The sequence below is a fragment of the Phlebotomus papatasi genome, chromosome 1 (genome assembly GCF_024763615.1).
Source record: "Phlebotomus papatasi isolate M1 chromosome 1, Ppap_2.1, whole genome shotgun sequence".
Classification (NCBI taxonomy): Eukaryota; Metazoa; Arthropoda; class Insecta; order Diptera; family Psychodidae; genus Phlebotomus; species Phlebotomus papatasi.
Window position 1 is genome coordinate 40,683,081 of NC_077222.1, and position 13,692 is coordinate 40,696,772.

The following is a 13,692-nucleotide window of genomic DNA, read 5'->3' on the forward strand; positions in this document are numbered from 1 at the left end:
AAATTAATATCATGGTCTCGAACTCTAAAAAAAAACGTATTTCTTTACATTTTCCATTTGTTCGTAAGCATATTAATGTCAGAACATTTTAAAATGTCCTCTTCTTAATCAATTTTCGATTTCAAAATGGTTTACTGATAATTTATGAAACAATTTAATCGCTAATAAACCGATACGTACCCAAAAACTATGCGAAAAGACAATACACGGAGAGACCTTTTTCTCTTAAGTTCAAGCATTCCGAAGCGATGAGACGCTCCTTTTTTTAGTATAATATTTTTCTTTCTTCAATTTGAACTATTAAGCATATAATAATACAATATTTAAACAATATTTTCTGAAATTCTTATTAAATAATCTTAAACATTCATCCGTTTGGATTCAACTTTCGAATACCGGATGCAAAAAACTATCTTCATAATTAGCACGGTTACTCATAGGAGATTTGTTTAAGGTTAAAAAAAAGGGTGGAGTCATCATTTGTAGACGTTATACACTTATGGACAGCTTGAAAACCAGATTTTGAAAAATCATAAAATTATAAAATTTTTGATGTCATTAACAATTTTGTGTTTATTTTAGGCTCTTTATTTAAGTCTATTTTAGGCAGGAACTTAAGATTTTTGGAAGCTATCCATAAGTGCTGACTCCACCCTATATTCTTTTACGGAGTGAGTAAAGTTCATACTTTGATAAAGTATTTGACAAAAAAAAACAATGTTCGGCGAAAAACACAAATCCTTCGTTAACTAAAGTACTAAATAATTCCTGTAGAAAAATATGCAAAATTTAAATGATAATATTTCATTAGTTTTCTAGAAATTTTGTCCCTCGATTTCAAAAACGGACGGGAAAGTTTTTTAGCCATCCACATATTTATGATCAGGAAGTGGTCAAACACATTCTGTCAAAGTTTGGAGCCAATTGGAGGACATGAGCTCCAGAATTTTATTTCGAATTTTGAATTGGGAAAATATTCTTGACATGTTGAACTATTATTATGAAACAAATTATTCAAACAATTATTTTTTGTTCTTAGATTTCAAGACCCACGTAACCCCTTTATATTGCGAAAAGTATTAGGTGAGATTCTTAACAAAATCTCACCTACTATAATCCTAACAAAATTTCATGTCGTCCGATCGACCTCAAATTTGGCCAAAATGTGTTTCGCCACTTCCTGATTCCGAATATATATGTGGCTAAGTTACGTTCCCGGCCGGCCGGCCGGCCGGCCGGCCGCTCTTTGGAGCTTAATAGCTCCTAAACTAAAAAAGATATCGACTTGCGGTTTTCGGCAAAGGTTATATATCGGGTGAAAATTGCAACTTGGTGCATAGACCCCCCACCCCCCACCCCTCCTTCCGCCATTTTGAAGACCCCCCTTTTTTTGTTTTCTCAATAGCTCCGCCCCTATGGCATTCAGCGGACTCAAATTTTAGTATGTTATAGCTGGGCCTTAGGGCTTTCCATCAATACCAAACTTAAGGTCCCCCGACCCCCCTGACCCGAGCTATAAGGGTCCAAAAAAAATTTCTTAAAATGGCCATAACTCCGGTTCTAATTGTCAGAATTTAAAAAGTGAGGGCTTTTTGGAAAGCTCTCGTGAAATGCCACTTCCCCTTCTAACATCGCAAGTTCATAAAACCACCGCTAGGGGCGCTTTTTTTAAAAAGAAAATTTTTAAATCTTAAAAGTTAAATAACTCAAAAATTCCATTGTGCATCGGGCTGAAAATTTAGTATGTTGTAGCAGTTGATTATACCTATCAAACAAAAAAAACCTTAAGTCGATCCATAACCCCTGACCCGAGCTATAAGGGGTCAAAGTTCGAACATTGACCGGCCTCTATCTCCTGTTCTAATTAACATAGCGACCTAAATTTTACCTTTTTGGTTTCGTCTCGACGAGCACTTTCAGATGGAAGTTCAAAAAGTCACCACAGGTGGCGCTGTGATAGCGTCAAAATTCATCGAAATTCAAAGTCACTTTTCTCAAAAACGGCATTGTGCAAGTTAATGAAATTTTAGTATGTTGTAGTCCAGTCTAGGACGTTTCCAAAATGGTGCGTATGCGCGCTGTGGTTAAAACAGAACCGGAGATATGAGGGGTCAAAGTTCACAAAATTCAAAAAATCATATCTCCAGTTCTATGAGACCGATTTTGATGAGTGAGGGCTTAAACGAAAGATCTCACCAAATGCTACAACTTTCTAGAATATTTGAACTTCGTGGGACCAACACCAGGGGCGCCACAGTCGAAAAACCAATTTCAATATCACATAACCTCAATTATCTCGACTGTCGCTAAACCGATTTTGATGATTACTTCGACACAATTATAGAACACATTTGTCTCTACATTTCGTCCATACATCATTTTCCGCTCAGACTACGCTATCACTCCGATTTTGCCGTTTAAGTGTGAAAAAAATGATTTTTCCCATAATAACGCTTTGAAATCACTCAGATGCCAATTTGACTGCCTCTACTCCACCAAGACACTTAAAATAGGGTTTTAAATGGAAAGTCCCACAAAATACAACAATTCTTTGAAATAGTTGAAGTTCAACAAATGACTACTTGGGGCACTCTGGATGAAAAAACGAGTTAAGAAACAAAAAACCTCGCTTATCTTGGCTTCTGAGTAATCGATGAGATCATGTTCTATGGGAAAATTATAGAGAACATTCTGGTCTACATTTCACCCATATATCACTTTTCTATCAGTTCATCCAAATCCTTGATATTTTGGTTTAAATACAAAATTTGTATAATTTCACGAATTTGATTCAAGATAACTGAATGGCGTCTCCCTACTTCAGCATCAAATCGAATTTGCATGCACTCCGAGTTAGCTCACGTTAAGAATCTCACCTACATAAGCCGGTTAGGATTATCTGTCCCTTTTGTAACATGAACCAAATTTCCCAGTAAAACAGAGTCAAGAAGTGATGTAATGACTTTTAATTAAATTAGTCACCCTATATTTAACATGATTCACCTTATTGAAGGGTCAATGGACATCTGAAGATGTACAACCCTCAATTGGATAAAGAAATATCCGTGTATAAGAATTATCTGTAGTATCGTCTATCAAAAGAATTTCATCTCACCCACCAAAGTGACTTTTACTCTTTTCAACCATAAGATAAATTTCTTAGTATTTGATATATATTTAATTGCCATTAGTTAAAGAAGGAAAAGTAATTAGTTTCACTCTACTTCTAATGTGAATCCACGTGTGATAATTCTTTCTACTTGAAGCTTTAAGTGGAGATATTTTTATTTATTTTTATGTGATTCAAAAGGACCAATGAGATGGGAAAATTTTCGTTTGATTTCTGTGTGGGCGAGCTTTCACATTTTCACACCGAAAAGCTCTTTGTCCCTTTGTCAATCTCAATATTCTATGAAAATCTTCCTTAGCATATTATTTTTTATCTTTCACCAACACATGTGGGATAGACTATATCCTTTTTTTTCATTTTTCCTATGTGAATGAAATCGTCTCACATGAGTGTGCAACATATTTTAGCTTCATGGAAGTAGGAGGAAATGTAAAGATATGAAAACCTGTCCAGTAAAAAAATCTACATTGGATGGTTTGAGAAGTTCTTTTATCAGCTAAACTATTCTAACATTGAATGCATCGTCACTTGCCTTAATGAACAGCATTCACTCGAATTGACAAGAATGCTGTTCACTTTTAGAAACTTTTAGAAACAAAACTATATTTATTTTATACCAGTACGATCCCGATAGAATAAATCCCTAAAATTTTTAAACACCAAAAATAATTAAAATTCTACACGTTTAATATCAAGCTTTTGAACTACTTTTTAACTAAAAATTTGAAGCAATTTTACTGCAGAAGTTTCACAGAGAGAGAGCAGTATGTATTGTATAATCGCATAATTTTTTCACCCTTCTAAAATTTTCACCTTTCACCCCTGAGGGCCACTTTTATCAACAAATCTTCGTGTTTCAGACAATTTCTGAGAAATGATGCCACGCTGTTTGTCCATCTATGTCCATATATGCGTCTGTCTATCCGTCCAGTCGTTACCATGCCGAGATCCCAAACGGTTAAAAATAGAAACCCGGGACCTTCAACAGACACCCCTATAAGTCAGCTCTAGGACCATTACCATGCTTCTCATTTTCTCTACACCCCCAAAAACCATGTTTTTTTAGATTGCTCGAAACGCGTCGTATGCTATTTTTTTCATTTTTGGGTATGTTTAATAGATTACCCAGTCGAACATATCGTTCTTATACGTAAATTCTGTTGAATCATTCCTAATAACGCTTTTCAACTATTATGCATATAATAATACAATATTTAAACAATATTTTCTGAAATTCTTATTAAATAATCTTAAACATTCATCCGTTTGGATTCAACTTTCGAATACCGGATGCAAAAAACTACCTTCATAATTAGCACGGTTACTCATAGGAGATTCGTTTAAGGTTAAAAAATAAAATAGGGTGGAGTCATCATTTGTAGACGGTATACACTTATGGACAGCTTGAAAACCAGATTTCGAAAAATCTTAAAATTATAAAATTTTTGATGTCATTAACAATTTTGTGTTTATTTTAGGCTCTTTATTTAAGTCTATTTTAGGCAAGAACTTAAGATTTTTGGAAGCTATGCATAAGTGATAACTCCACGTTAAAGGTTGAAAATGCTCTAGAGAGCATATTTCTCAACCACATGGCAGCATGTTTTGGCTCTTTGGAAAGGTCCTGGAATTCCTGATAAAACTGAACCGGTTCCAATCGGTTCTGAATCAATTATTAACCGATTAGGGGATACTGGGGCAAAATTTGTCAAAACGAAAATTTCAATATTCACTATTTTCTAAAATAAAAGAGACTGAGGCTTGAAATTTTTATTATAGATTGCCTTCATGATCCTTCTTAAACTTACAAAGTTTCAAGGGATTCGAAGAAGGATTATGTAAAATAAAAAATAATGAAATTTTGAGCCCTATTTTTGGAATATTTGGCTTACAGAAAATGTCAATACTGATTAGCTCAATTTAAGCACATTTCCCGTTAAGATAGAGAGAAATTATCTTCGACAAAGTTTTAGAGGAATAAATTTCCTATAAAAATATGTCTATTTGTTATTTTTAACGTTTGCAAGAGTAAAACCTCCACAGAAAGAATCTCCACAAAATCGATTTTTAGAAAATAATTCGAAAATCACATTTCTTTCGAAATAGAGGAAAATAGTCTTTAGGAATGTTGTAGAGCAGTAAATTTCTGCCCCAGTCTCCTCTATCATCCGATAAGTAATTTTTATCCGAAAATAATCTCTTATCCAATCAATTTTCAAAAATAATTTATGAATTTATGAATAGATTAAAATTGGTTGAGAACCGGTAAACGGTAAATGATGCGAAAGTATTTTTGAAGTTATCTAAGTCACGATTTCGAGCATTTCGCAAAGCCTTGAACGCTTTCCCACCCCTTTTTGTCTGAAATTAAATTGAATTAATACAACTAAGCTATTTTTGGCGATCTTATGAGTGATTTACAAATCGGTTTTAAATCAGTTGTAAATCGATAAACAATAAGTGATGCGAAAGTACATTGAGATATAGCATCAAAGTCACGAGTTCGAGCATTTCGCATTTACGCTTTGCCACCCCTTTTTATTCATTTTTTTATCTGGAGAACATTCCATGACACCGTATATAGAATAGAATGGATAGATAGAATAGAATAGAATCGTGGTAAAACCACAGACGACACTCCTTCTGTTGAAAGTTAAAAGTACTTCTAGCATGAAATTTGATAAGAGAATATTAAATTGCTAGGCACAATTTCTTATTGCGTTAATTGTATTGATTGAAAGGAGGACTCTCAAAACGTCTCATATAGACAATTTGAATTTATTCAATTGTGTAATAAAGTTAATTGCATTGAGAACTTAATAAACAGAAAATTGCAATGCATTGAATTTCTTTACTTTCTTTTTGTCATTTGTTTTCTACAGTCATTCTGAATTTGTTTTTAAATTCAAAGTTTAAAAAGGTTTTTATTCTTAAAGGGATTTCAAAGATAAAGCTTACTTTAATAAAAGTATGCTGCAAAAGATTATTAACAAAATAACCAATCTTAAATCCTTATGTTTGACTTTTTCAGGGTGGAAAAATTCCTATGTGAAATAACTTTAGTTATTGAAAGCCCTACATGAGATTGAAAATATGTTGTAGCAAAACCTGATTGATTTTTCTCCGACGCAGAATACTAGAGAGGACCGACGGGTGGCTCAACCCCCGAAAAAAAAATGTTAGATACGACAGGAAGAATGGGGTGGTATGTGTGGTGAATTGAAAGGAAATTACATTTCTTGCCCCCAAAGATTCATCCAACCATATGTTAGCATTAAATTATTCAATTTACCATTTTATTGAATTAATCAAAAGTGTGTGTATTTTTCTTTCTCTCCCTCCCTCAGTTGTGTTTGCCTTTGGGGAGTCAAGCCCCCAGCTTGCAGTAAATGTGTGGTACTCCAAAGTGGCCACCTGTTCAACTTTCTCTGGTGGCATTTCAATTTCACACATTATTATTTTATTGGCACCACGGAGCCTAACCGCGCCTCTTTCTTTTAGGGGGACCTTTAATTTTCGTCCATCCCTCCTCCTTCACGGCGAAAAATACCACAATCAATGTTGAGAATAAGAACACCCCAAGGAACAGAGCACAGAGGCAGAATTTGAAAGAAGAAGCATAAAAATAATATGAACAAAAAGCTTTGGTGTCAGCGATAACACCAAAGTTGATGGAAAATTCATTGAGATTTTTTTTTTGAATTGAAAGAAGGCAATTTGCCCTAAAATACCGTCATTCGGTGAGAAAGTTTAATTCTCATGCCACGACGCAAAAGATCGTACCTAATCCTTCGGCCCACGTCCAAAAAAGTCCCGTTGAGTTGTTATGCGAAAAAAAGTTTCAGTGAGATGGAGACGCCTGGTGACACCAGGCGCCTCCACTTCGACTCATTGAATGTTTTGTGAAGAGTCACAATTTCTAAATTAATCGCAATTCATGGGAATTCAATAATCATACTTTTAGACATGGATCAACCACGAAAATAGTGTACGCACTTATCTACCCACACACCCTAATCATCAATCGCACAAATATATCTACAATTGTGTCCAATTTGACCAAAAAACAAAGTCGCACATGCGACAAATACGAGGTATATTCTTTTTTCCAAACACCCCTCTTCCAAGGTTTCTTCTATAACAACCTCAATGTATCTCCCTGACGAATGGATGTTTTTTTGTTCCCACTCAACATATTTACTTCCTCTTTGTTGTTTGCCTTGTTAGGACTCAAGGGGAGATCGATTAATAATTCAAGGTACTCAACAGGGATTTCTTGGAGAGAATAAGGATCAAATCTCAAAAGAATATGCAAGAGAGCTTAGTTCAGAAAACATGTTACATCCTTGTAGGTTTTTTACTACTTAAAAATCAAACAATTCTTCCATGCAATTTTGAATAAAGGAATCTTTCAATTTTGTGTTTAAAAATAGAAACGTAATCCCATCCTCACATCTGATAATCTCAGTTATTTATGGAAATAAACTTTCGAAAGCCCACCTTCTTTAAATATTCAAGTATTTTTTATTAATTCAGCATTAATTCAGCTAACTTGGAGAAAAATTATTAGGGGAAACTCGGGAAACCGGAGCAGAATTAACCACCAAACGAAATTTTTTGTTGCCTAATATTGTGTAAAACTTTTTTGAATGAGACTAACAAATATTTCAATGAAAAGAGAGGGAGTTAATTACTCTAAATCAATACTAGTACTCTTAATATTATTTCTAAGGAAAACTGTAACATCTATAACACTTCACTATCTAATTCTGCCTCTGGATAATTCGGCCTCGGTCCTCCTTATGTGGCTCATAAATAGACGATTTTCTTTTGGAACCTTTAAAGGTGAAATCATCTCATTAATATTATAAAAACTACGGGTCATGAAAAGCTTAGATATCTTAATAGCAGCTAATAGGAGAAGATACCCATGCCTCGTACGGTCTCAAGCTTCGTAACGACTAAATTTTTCCTATGTTTTTAAATAAATGTAACTTTGAAATATATTTTAAAAACTGGGCGCTTTCCCCTAGGTTTTAAAATATTATATGAGTGCCATGAGTCACAATTATTGAAAAACCTAGGAAACAATTAGTCATGGGCACTTCCCCCTACTCTTTTCACATGATAACTCGGAGAAATTGCAATACAGAATGCATATAAATTTGATACGTAGCTGAATTTGGTGAATATTGAATATAGAGTCGCATCGAACATATTCATCACGGTGAACAAAATGAATAAAATTGACTTCACAGATAGGATTCTTTATCTTACAAGGTATAAACTTAGGCCAAAATGACAAATAAAAAATTTTAAATTCGATATAGCGCATGATAAAAAAAACCAAAACTTCAAATTTTGAACAAAAAAACCTTCATGGACCTTATCAAACAAATTTTGTTTTTTAGGATTTCGTGCAAGGCATGAGAAAAGTTAAAAATATTGAAATTTGAAGCTCTCCTTTTAAAATATTGTTATGGCCTCTACAGGTTGTGAGAAATTTTCATCAAAATACAGCATTTTGAAATAAATGTGTATAGGTGCCTTTAGAGAAAGCAACAATATTGACGAATTTATTTTTCAAAATTTATGCATTAGTGAATATTCACAGAATAATTTACATCCTTTTAATAGAAATCCCAGAAATCCATTGTTCTTTGTAGTAATTTTTCGAAATATTGTATTCAGAATTATTTTATCAAAAATTAGGCCTAGTGCTGAGGGGATGTGCGCTACCTTCAGAAGACTAATGCTTCGAACAACTCATTTTTTCAATATGTTTTTAATGAATTTTTCCCATTATAAATAGTTCAATGCCTTAAATTTTATGGAAAGACCAATGGGTCAAATCCATTAAGAACGTATGAAAAATTGATTTGTTTGAAGCTTGAATCGTCCGAAGGTAGCGCGCTTTCCCCTATTCATGGTTATGTGCTAAAAAGCACAGGGTAAAAACTAGCATGCTACTCAATTCACTTGTCTTCAGCCCGCCTTTTCTATCTTTTCCTAGACTAGAGACTTTTCTTTCTAGAAAAAAAGTGTTTGAAAAAGAACATGAAAAACACATTCCTCGTTTTCCTCGTTAGGATAGAGAACAATGGTTTTGAATAAAGTTGTAAGAAATTAAATTTCCTATCAAAACCTTACTGGATATTTATTTAATTTACGAAAGCTTATCAAAATGTCACAAATTACCCCTTTTCTTGTCTATATTCGTCTTGATATTTCTAAAAATTTTCACAAATACTCCATATAGTGTTTCGCAACAACAGAAAAATCTAAAATTATTGTTTTTCATAATTTTAATTACTAATTTTTTTTTATTTAAAACAATTAAACGTTAAATTGTTGTAGTAATTTTGAATATAATTAGGGGAAGTGTGCCAAATTTTGGCCAGCTTCTAATTTCGGCCACTTTAAGTGTAATTTCGGCCATGGAAATAAATTAATTAATATTATGTATGTTATCTTCGAATAGTCAATCAATTCATTTTGCTTTCAAATATTTATTCATTTTAGGATGTATTAACACAAAGATCGTTAAATTTTAGATATAATTTGAATTTAAATTATGTTGTAAAAACTCAGTGTGGAAAGAGTCTTACAAAAAATGTGACAGATCGATTGTGTTTCTAGCAGTCTTACGATTTGTGGTGAAGTGCTAAAGGTTTAAAGGTTTTCCTTCGGTGTTTTTCATGAAAATTGAATAGTTTTCATTAAAGATTATTTCTGTTTATGTTAATAGTGAATCAATCTTTAAATTTCGGGTGAAATTTCCCAGCTGGATCCTGTATTTCGCGTCAAAAATTATATACTTTGTGAGCGTCTCTCCGTTGAGGTAGTGTTGCCTATTCCAGCAACATCTTTTGCTTTCCAAAATTTCTTATTCATTTTGTGTTTTTTTTTTTCAATTTCTGAGTTCTACAATGTCCAGAGAAAAAACCATCGCTTCTATGAAAAAAATAATGTGGAAAAGGCCTTGGAAGAGTTCAGGAAGGGCAAATTGCTACGGGAATCTGCACGTAAATTTGAGATGCTACTCTTCAGGTCTTCAGAACAAATTACACGGAAGATCTCAGGGCTTGTGGGTCATATAAACGTATTAAACTAAATATTAAACTCGTTTCCTTTTGACGTTTTGAAATTTTCTATCCGTTGCGTCACAAAAGGTGGTCAGAAAAAATGTGGCCGGTATTTCACTCAAAGTGGCCGGAATACTACCCAAAGCAATGTTCATATCGCTCCTTGGAAATTACAAGGGACCAACTCACTTTTTGACGATTTTGAGGTTTTAATGCATTCAGACAGAGAATTTAATAAAATTTCAGATGATATGAGTCAATAAATTTCGTTATTAAAATTTTTTTTCAAAATTTTACTTTTTATGATTGCTTGCGCGGTGTTGTTTGAAGTCAAGGAGCACAAAATAGATTTATCGTTCATTTTTTTGTGAAACAAGGGACTAACTCAAGCAAGTTGATCCCGTGTCATGCTAATTTCATGAAAATTTGCGCATAATTTAGAATGGCAAAGAGCTAACTCATAAAAAAACATATTTCGAAAGGTAAAAATATGTATACAAATAGAAAAGAATTAAATTATTTTTATTAACATACTTAATTGAGATAATTATTTATACAAAGTTGAATCTTTCATGCTGTCTCCTGAAAAATGGCTCAGATTGAGTTGCCCCCTTGTAATTTCCAAGGAGCGATATTATTATTAATTTTTCAATATTTTAAGAACTGATTTAAAGAAAACAAAGATGATAAACTAGTTTTCAAGGTTCAACATAACCTTCTCGAAAAGGAAGTAACAAAAAATATCAATATGAATTGCATATTGCATTTCGAACTTAGGACTTCTGTGCTTATATGCAACTATGCCGAAATTTGGTACACTTACCCTAAATAGTTATTGAAAACAAAGAGTGGAAGATACAATCCTTTCTAAGGCTGTCCTATTCCAAATTATAATTTATATTATTATTTACGTGTAATTCATTATCGCCTCTATACAGTAGAAAAAATTATATTTATATTGAAGCAAATTGCCTACGCTTGCGCGTAAAAAATTGTCAAATATGGACATAAATTTCTTTAATGTAGGGAAAGTACTCTACCTTCGAACGTTCATGCCTTCGAATAATGTGAATTTTCTTTTATTTTATCTTAGAAACTTACACATTTCTATTAAAGTTAGCTGATCATCAATTATTGATAATTACGTAATAATTGTATGTAAGTCTCTTAGGAAAAATACAAGAAAATTCACATTATTCGAAGGCAAGAACTTTCGAAGGTAGAGTACTTTCCCCTATAGAGGTCATAAAGTAAAACGGACCATTCAATTATTAGTTTTTTTTACTGCTCGTTTGTTTTTGTTCTTTTATATAGATACGATAAAAGCATACTGAATATCTTCTAATCAAATTGACTATAACATCCTTAATTTTTTTTCATGTTTATCATTTTTCTTTGATAAAATTTCCCTCTGATACTTTTTAAAGTCTTTGAACTGAAGCTTCAACAGTAGAAATATTATTGACATTCCCTTGCAACACTAGCTAATAGAACTGGTGGCCATTACATATTGGGAGCAATCCAAAAATTACTGTTTTGATTTTGAAGTACTATTTTATGAATGCCCCAATGTGTTGGGGCCTTAGTACATTAGACGCATTTTTCTTTTAAAAAAAAAGCATTTTATGGTCTCTACACACTAGAGAAATTTATATTCATATTGAAGAGTTTTTCCTATACAAGCGTGGGATATGGACATAAATTTCGTTAGTGTGTAGAGACCATTAAGGAAATCGTCTGTGTCTTATAGAAGGAATTGTCAGAATTCCATCGAAAAACAAATACTTATTTTTTTAACGAAAATTGATCTTAATGTGTAAAGGCCTTTACGCAGCTATAAAATAGCAGAAATGAAGAATTTCAGTCAACTTTTTACTAATAAATTCATTTTCTAAAAAATTGAAATGCAGAACCATGAATATTTTTTGCCGATTTCAGACGTCTCTCAAAGAACCATACATAATAGAAGGTTTTTCTCATAAAACGAATTGAAATATTCTGCTGAATATTTTAGTCCTTGCTGTCAGCACAGGCAGGGCTAAAAGCCAGCACAGTTTGAAGGTTTGAACCATATACCGAATTGTCGCAAAACAGGTGCTACATTATTGAAATTCCAGTAGATTGAGAAGATACTTATCATATTATCCCCTTTCAATAATTCATTGGAAAGAAAGACAATTCTGATAAACTATTCAAGAATATCCAATCATTCACTTCCGTCTTTGAATGTTCTTTTGGAAAATTCTTACTGTCTATATTCCCTTCGAATGATTCATTGAAAATTCCCAAAGCACAAAAACAAAATTTTTTGATACATGATGCTATTTCGGAAATTTTCCCGCCTCCCAAAGCCAAAAATGTGACTGAAGGGGAGCCTACACCTCCACAAACATCAAATTTTCCCTCAATTTGATGTGAATGAAACTTCCCGAACTGGCAGATATTTTTCCTCCATCGCCCACACAAAGCGCTTCCCACTTTGAAACAGTAGTCAGGGGGTTCAGGAGCTTGATTTAAAATGAATTTTAATGTACTCACAGAGCCTAGGTTGTCGTAGCCGTACTTATTGGCAATTTCATGAGCCACCTCGCTGTCGACATTCCGCTTGAAGCGCACGAGGAAGGAACTGGTGAAGACATCACCAGACGACGAGGACACAGTCACAGCGAAGAATATCAGCCCCAGGAGGCACAACCATGTCACTGGCATCGCCCAGCAATACAAGTGCCCACGGTCAAGCAGCCCTTTGCTCCGGTTTCGTGAAAGCTGCTCTCTTGGTCAATATGCGCCTTTAAGAGCAGAAAGCTTGACAGCTGACACTGTCTTACGGGGAAAATTGCGCCTAACTCCGGACACAAGGGTATACCTGGATTTTGTCTCTGTCCACACTTTCACTCACTCCTGCATTTTTCACCCTCTCGACCTCTCTTCCCCGTCTGGGAAGGTATTTCCAAAATCACACCAAAAAAAAGCACACTCTTCGAAAGCTCACGACGCACCCAAAATCTCGTGAACGCTCGCAACAACTCCCACAAAGCACTTTTAACTCTTCCGGATGTCTATGGACCTCCTCCAGGAGTCCTGTCGTTTAATTTCCCTGGCCTTCTGGTGGGTGAGTGAGATGGGAAAAAAATATAAGACCCCAACACAGAACTACACCAAAGTCTCTTCTCGATGACGTGCCAGTAGTGACAGGAGCTCCGTGAATGGATTTCACTGCCGTCAACTTCGATCGGCTGTGCCATCAGAGAAAGAGGGAACAGTTGGGGATGCGCAAGAGTGGAGAAAACACTGCAGTCTCCCCTTCGATCTCTCTCACATTTGTCTGTGAGTGTGCTCAATGACGTCATTGGGTGTCTAAGCTCACCAAATGATAATATTTGAAATATACCCATAGGGCAGGGTTGAACTTACGGCGAGGGATTTACTTTCCATCTGGAAGATGAGTAGAACAAAAGCTCATGCTACCAGAAGTAG

At 34.2% G+C, this 13,692-nt stretch overlaps 1 protein-coding gene across 1 annotated transcript in view; it reads right to left on the minus strand.

Moving 5' to 3' along the window:
* The window catches only part of LOC129799714 (neuroendocrine convertase 2), a 79,589-nt gene extending 66,108 nt beyond the window's left edge, over window positions 1-13,481 (minus strand). The window contains exon 1 of the mRNA XM_055843876.1: window positions 12,754-13,481. Coding sequence (XP_055699851.1) covers window positions 12,754-12,924 — 171 coding nt within the window. The 5' untranslated portion in view covers window positions 12,925-13,481. The remainder of the gene's footprint in view (window positions 1-12,753) is intronic.
* Window positions 13,482-13,692: the final 211 nt, after the last annotated feature.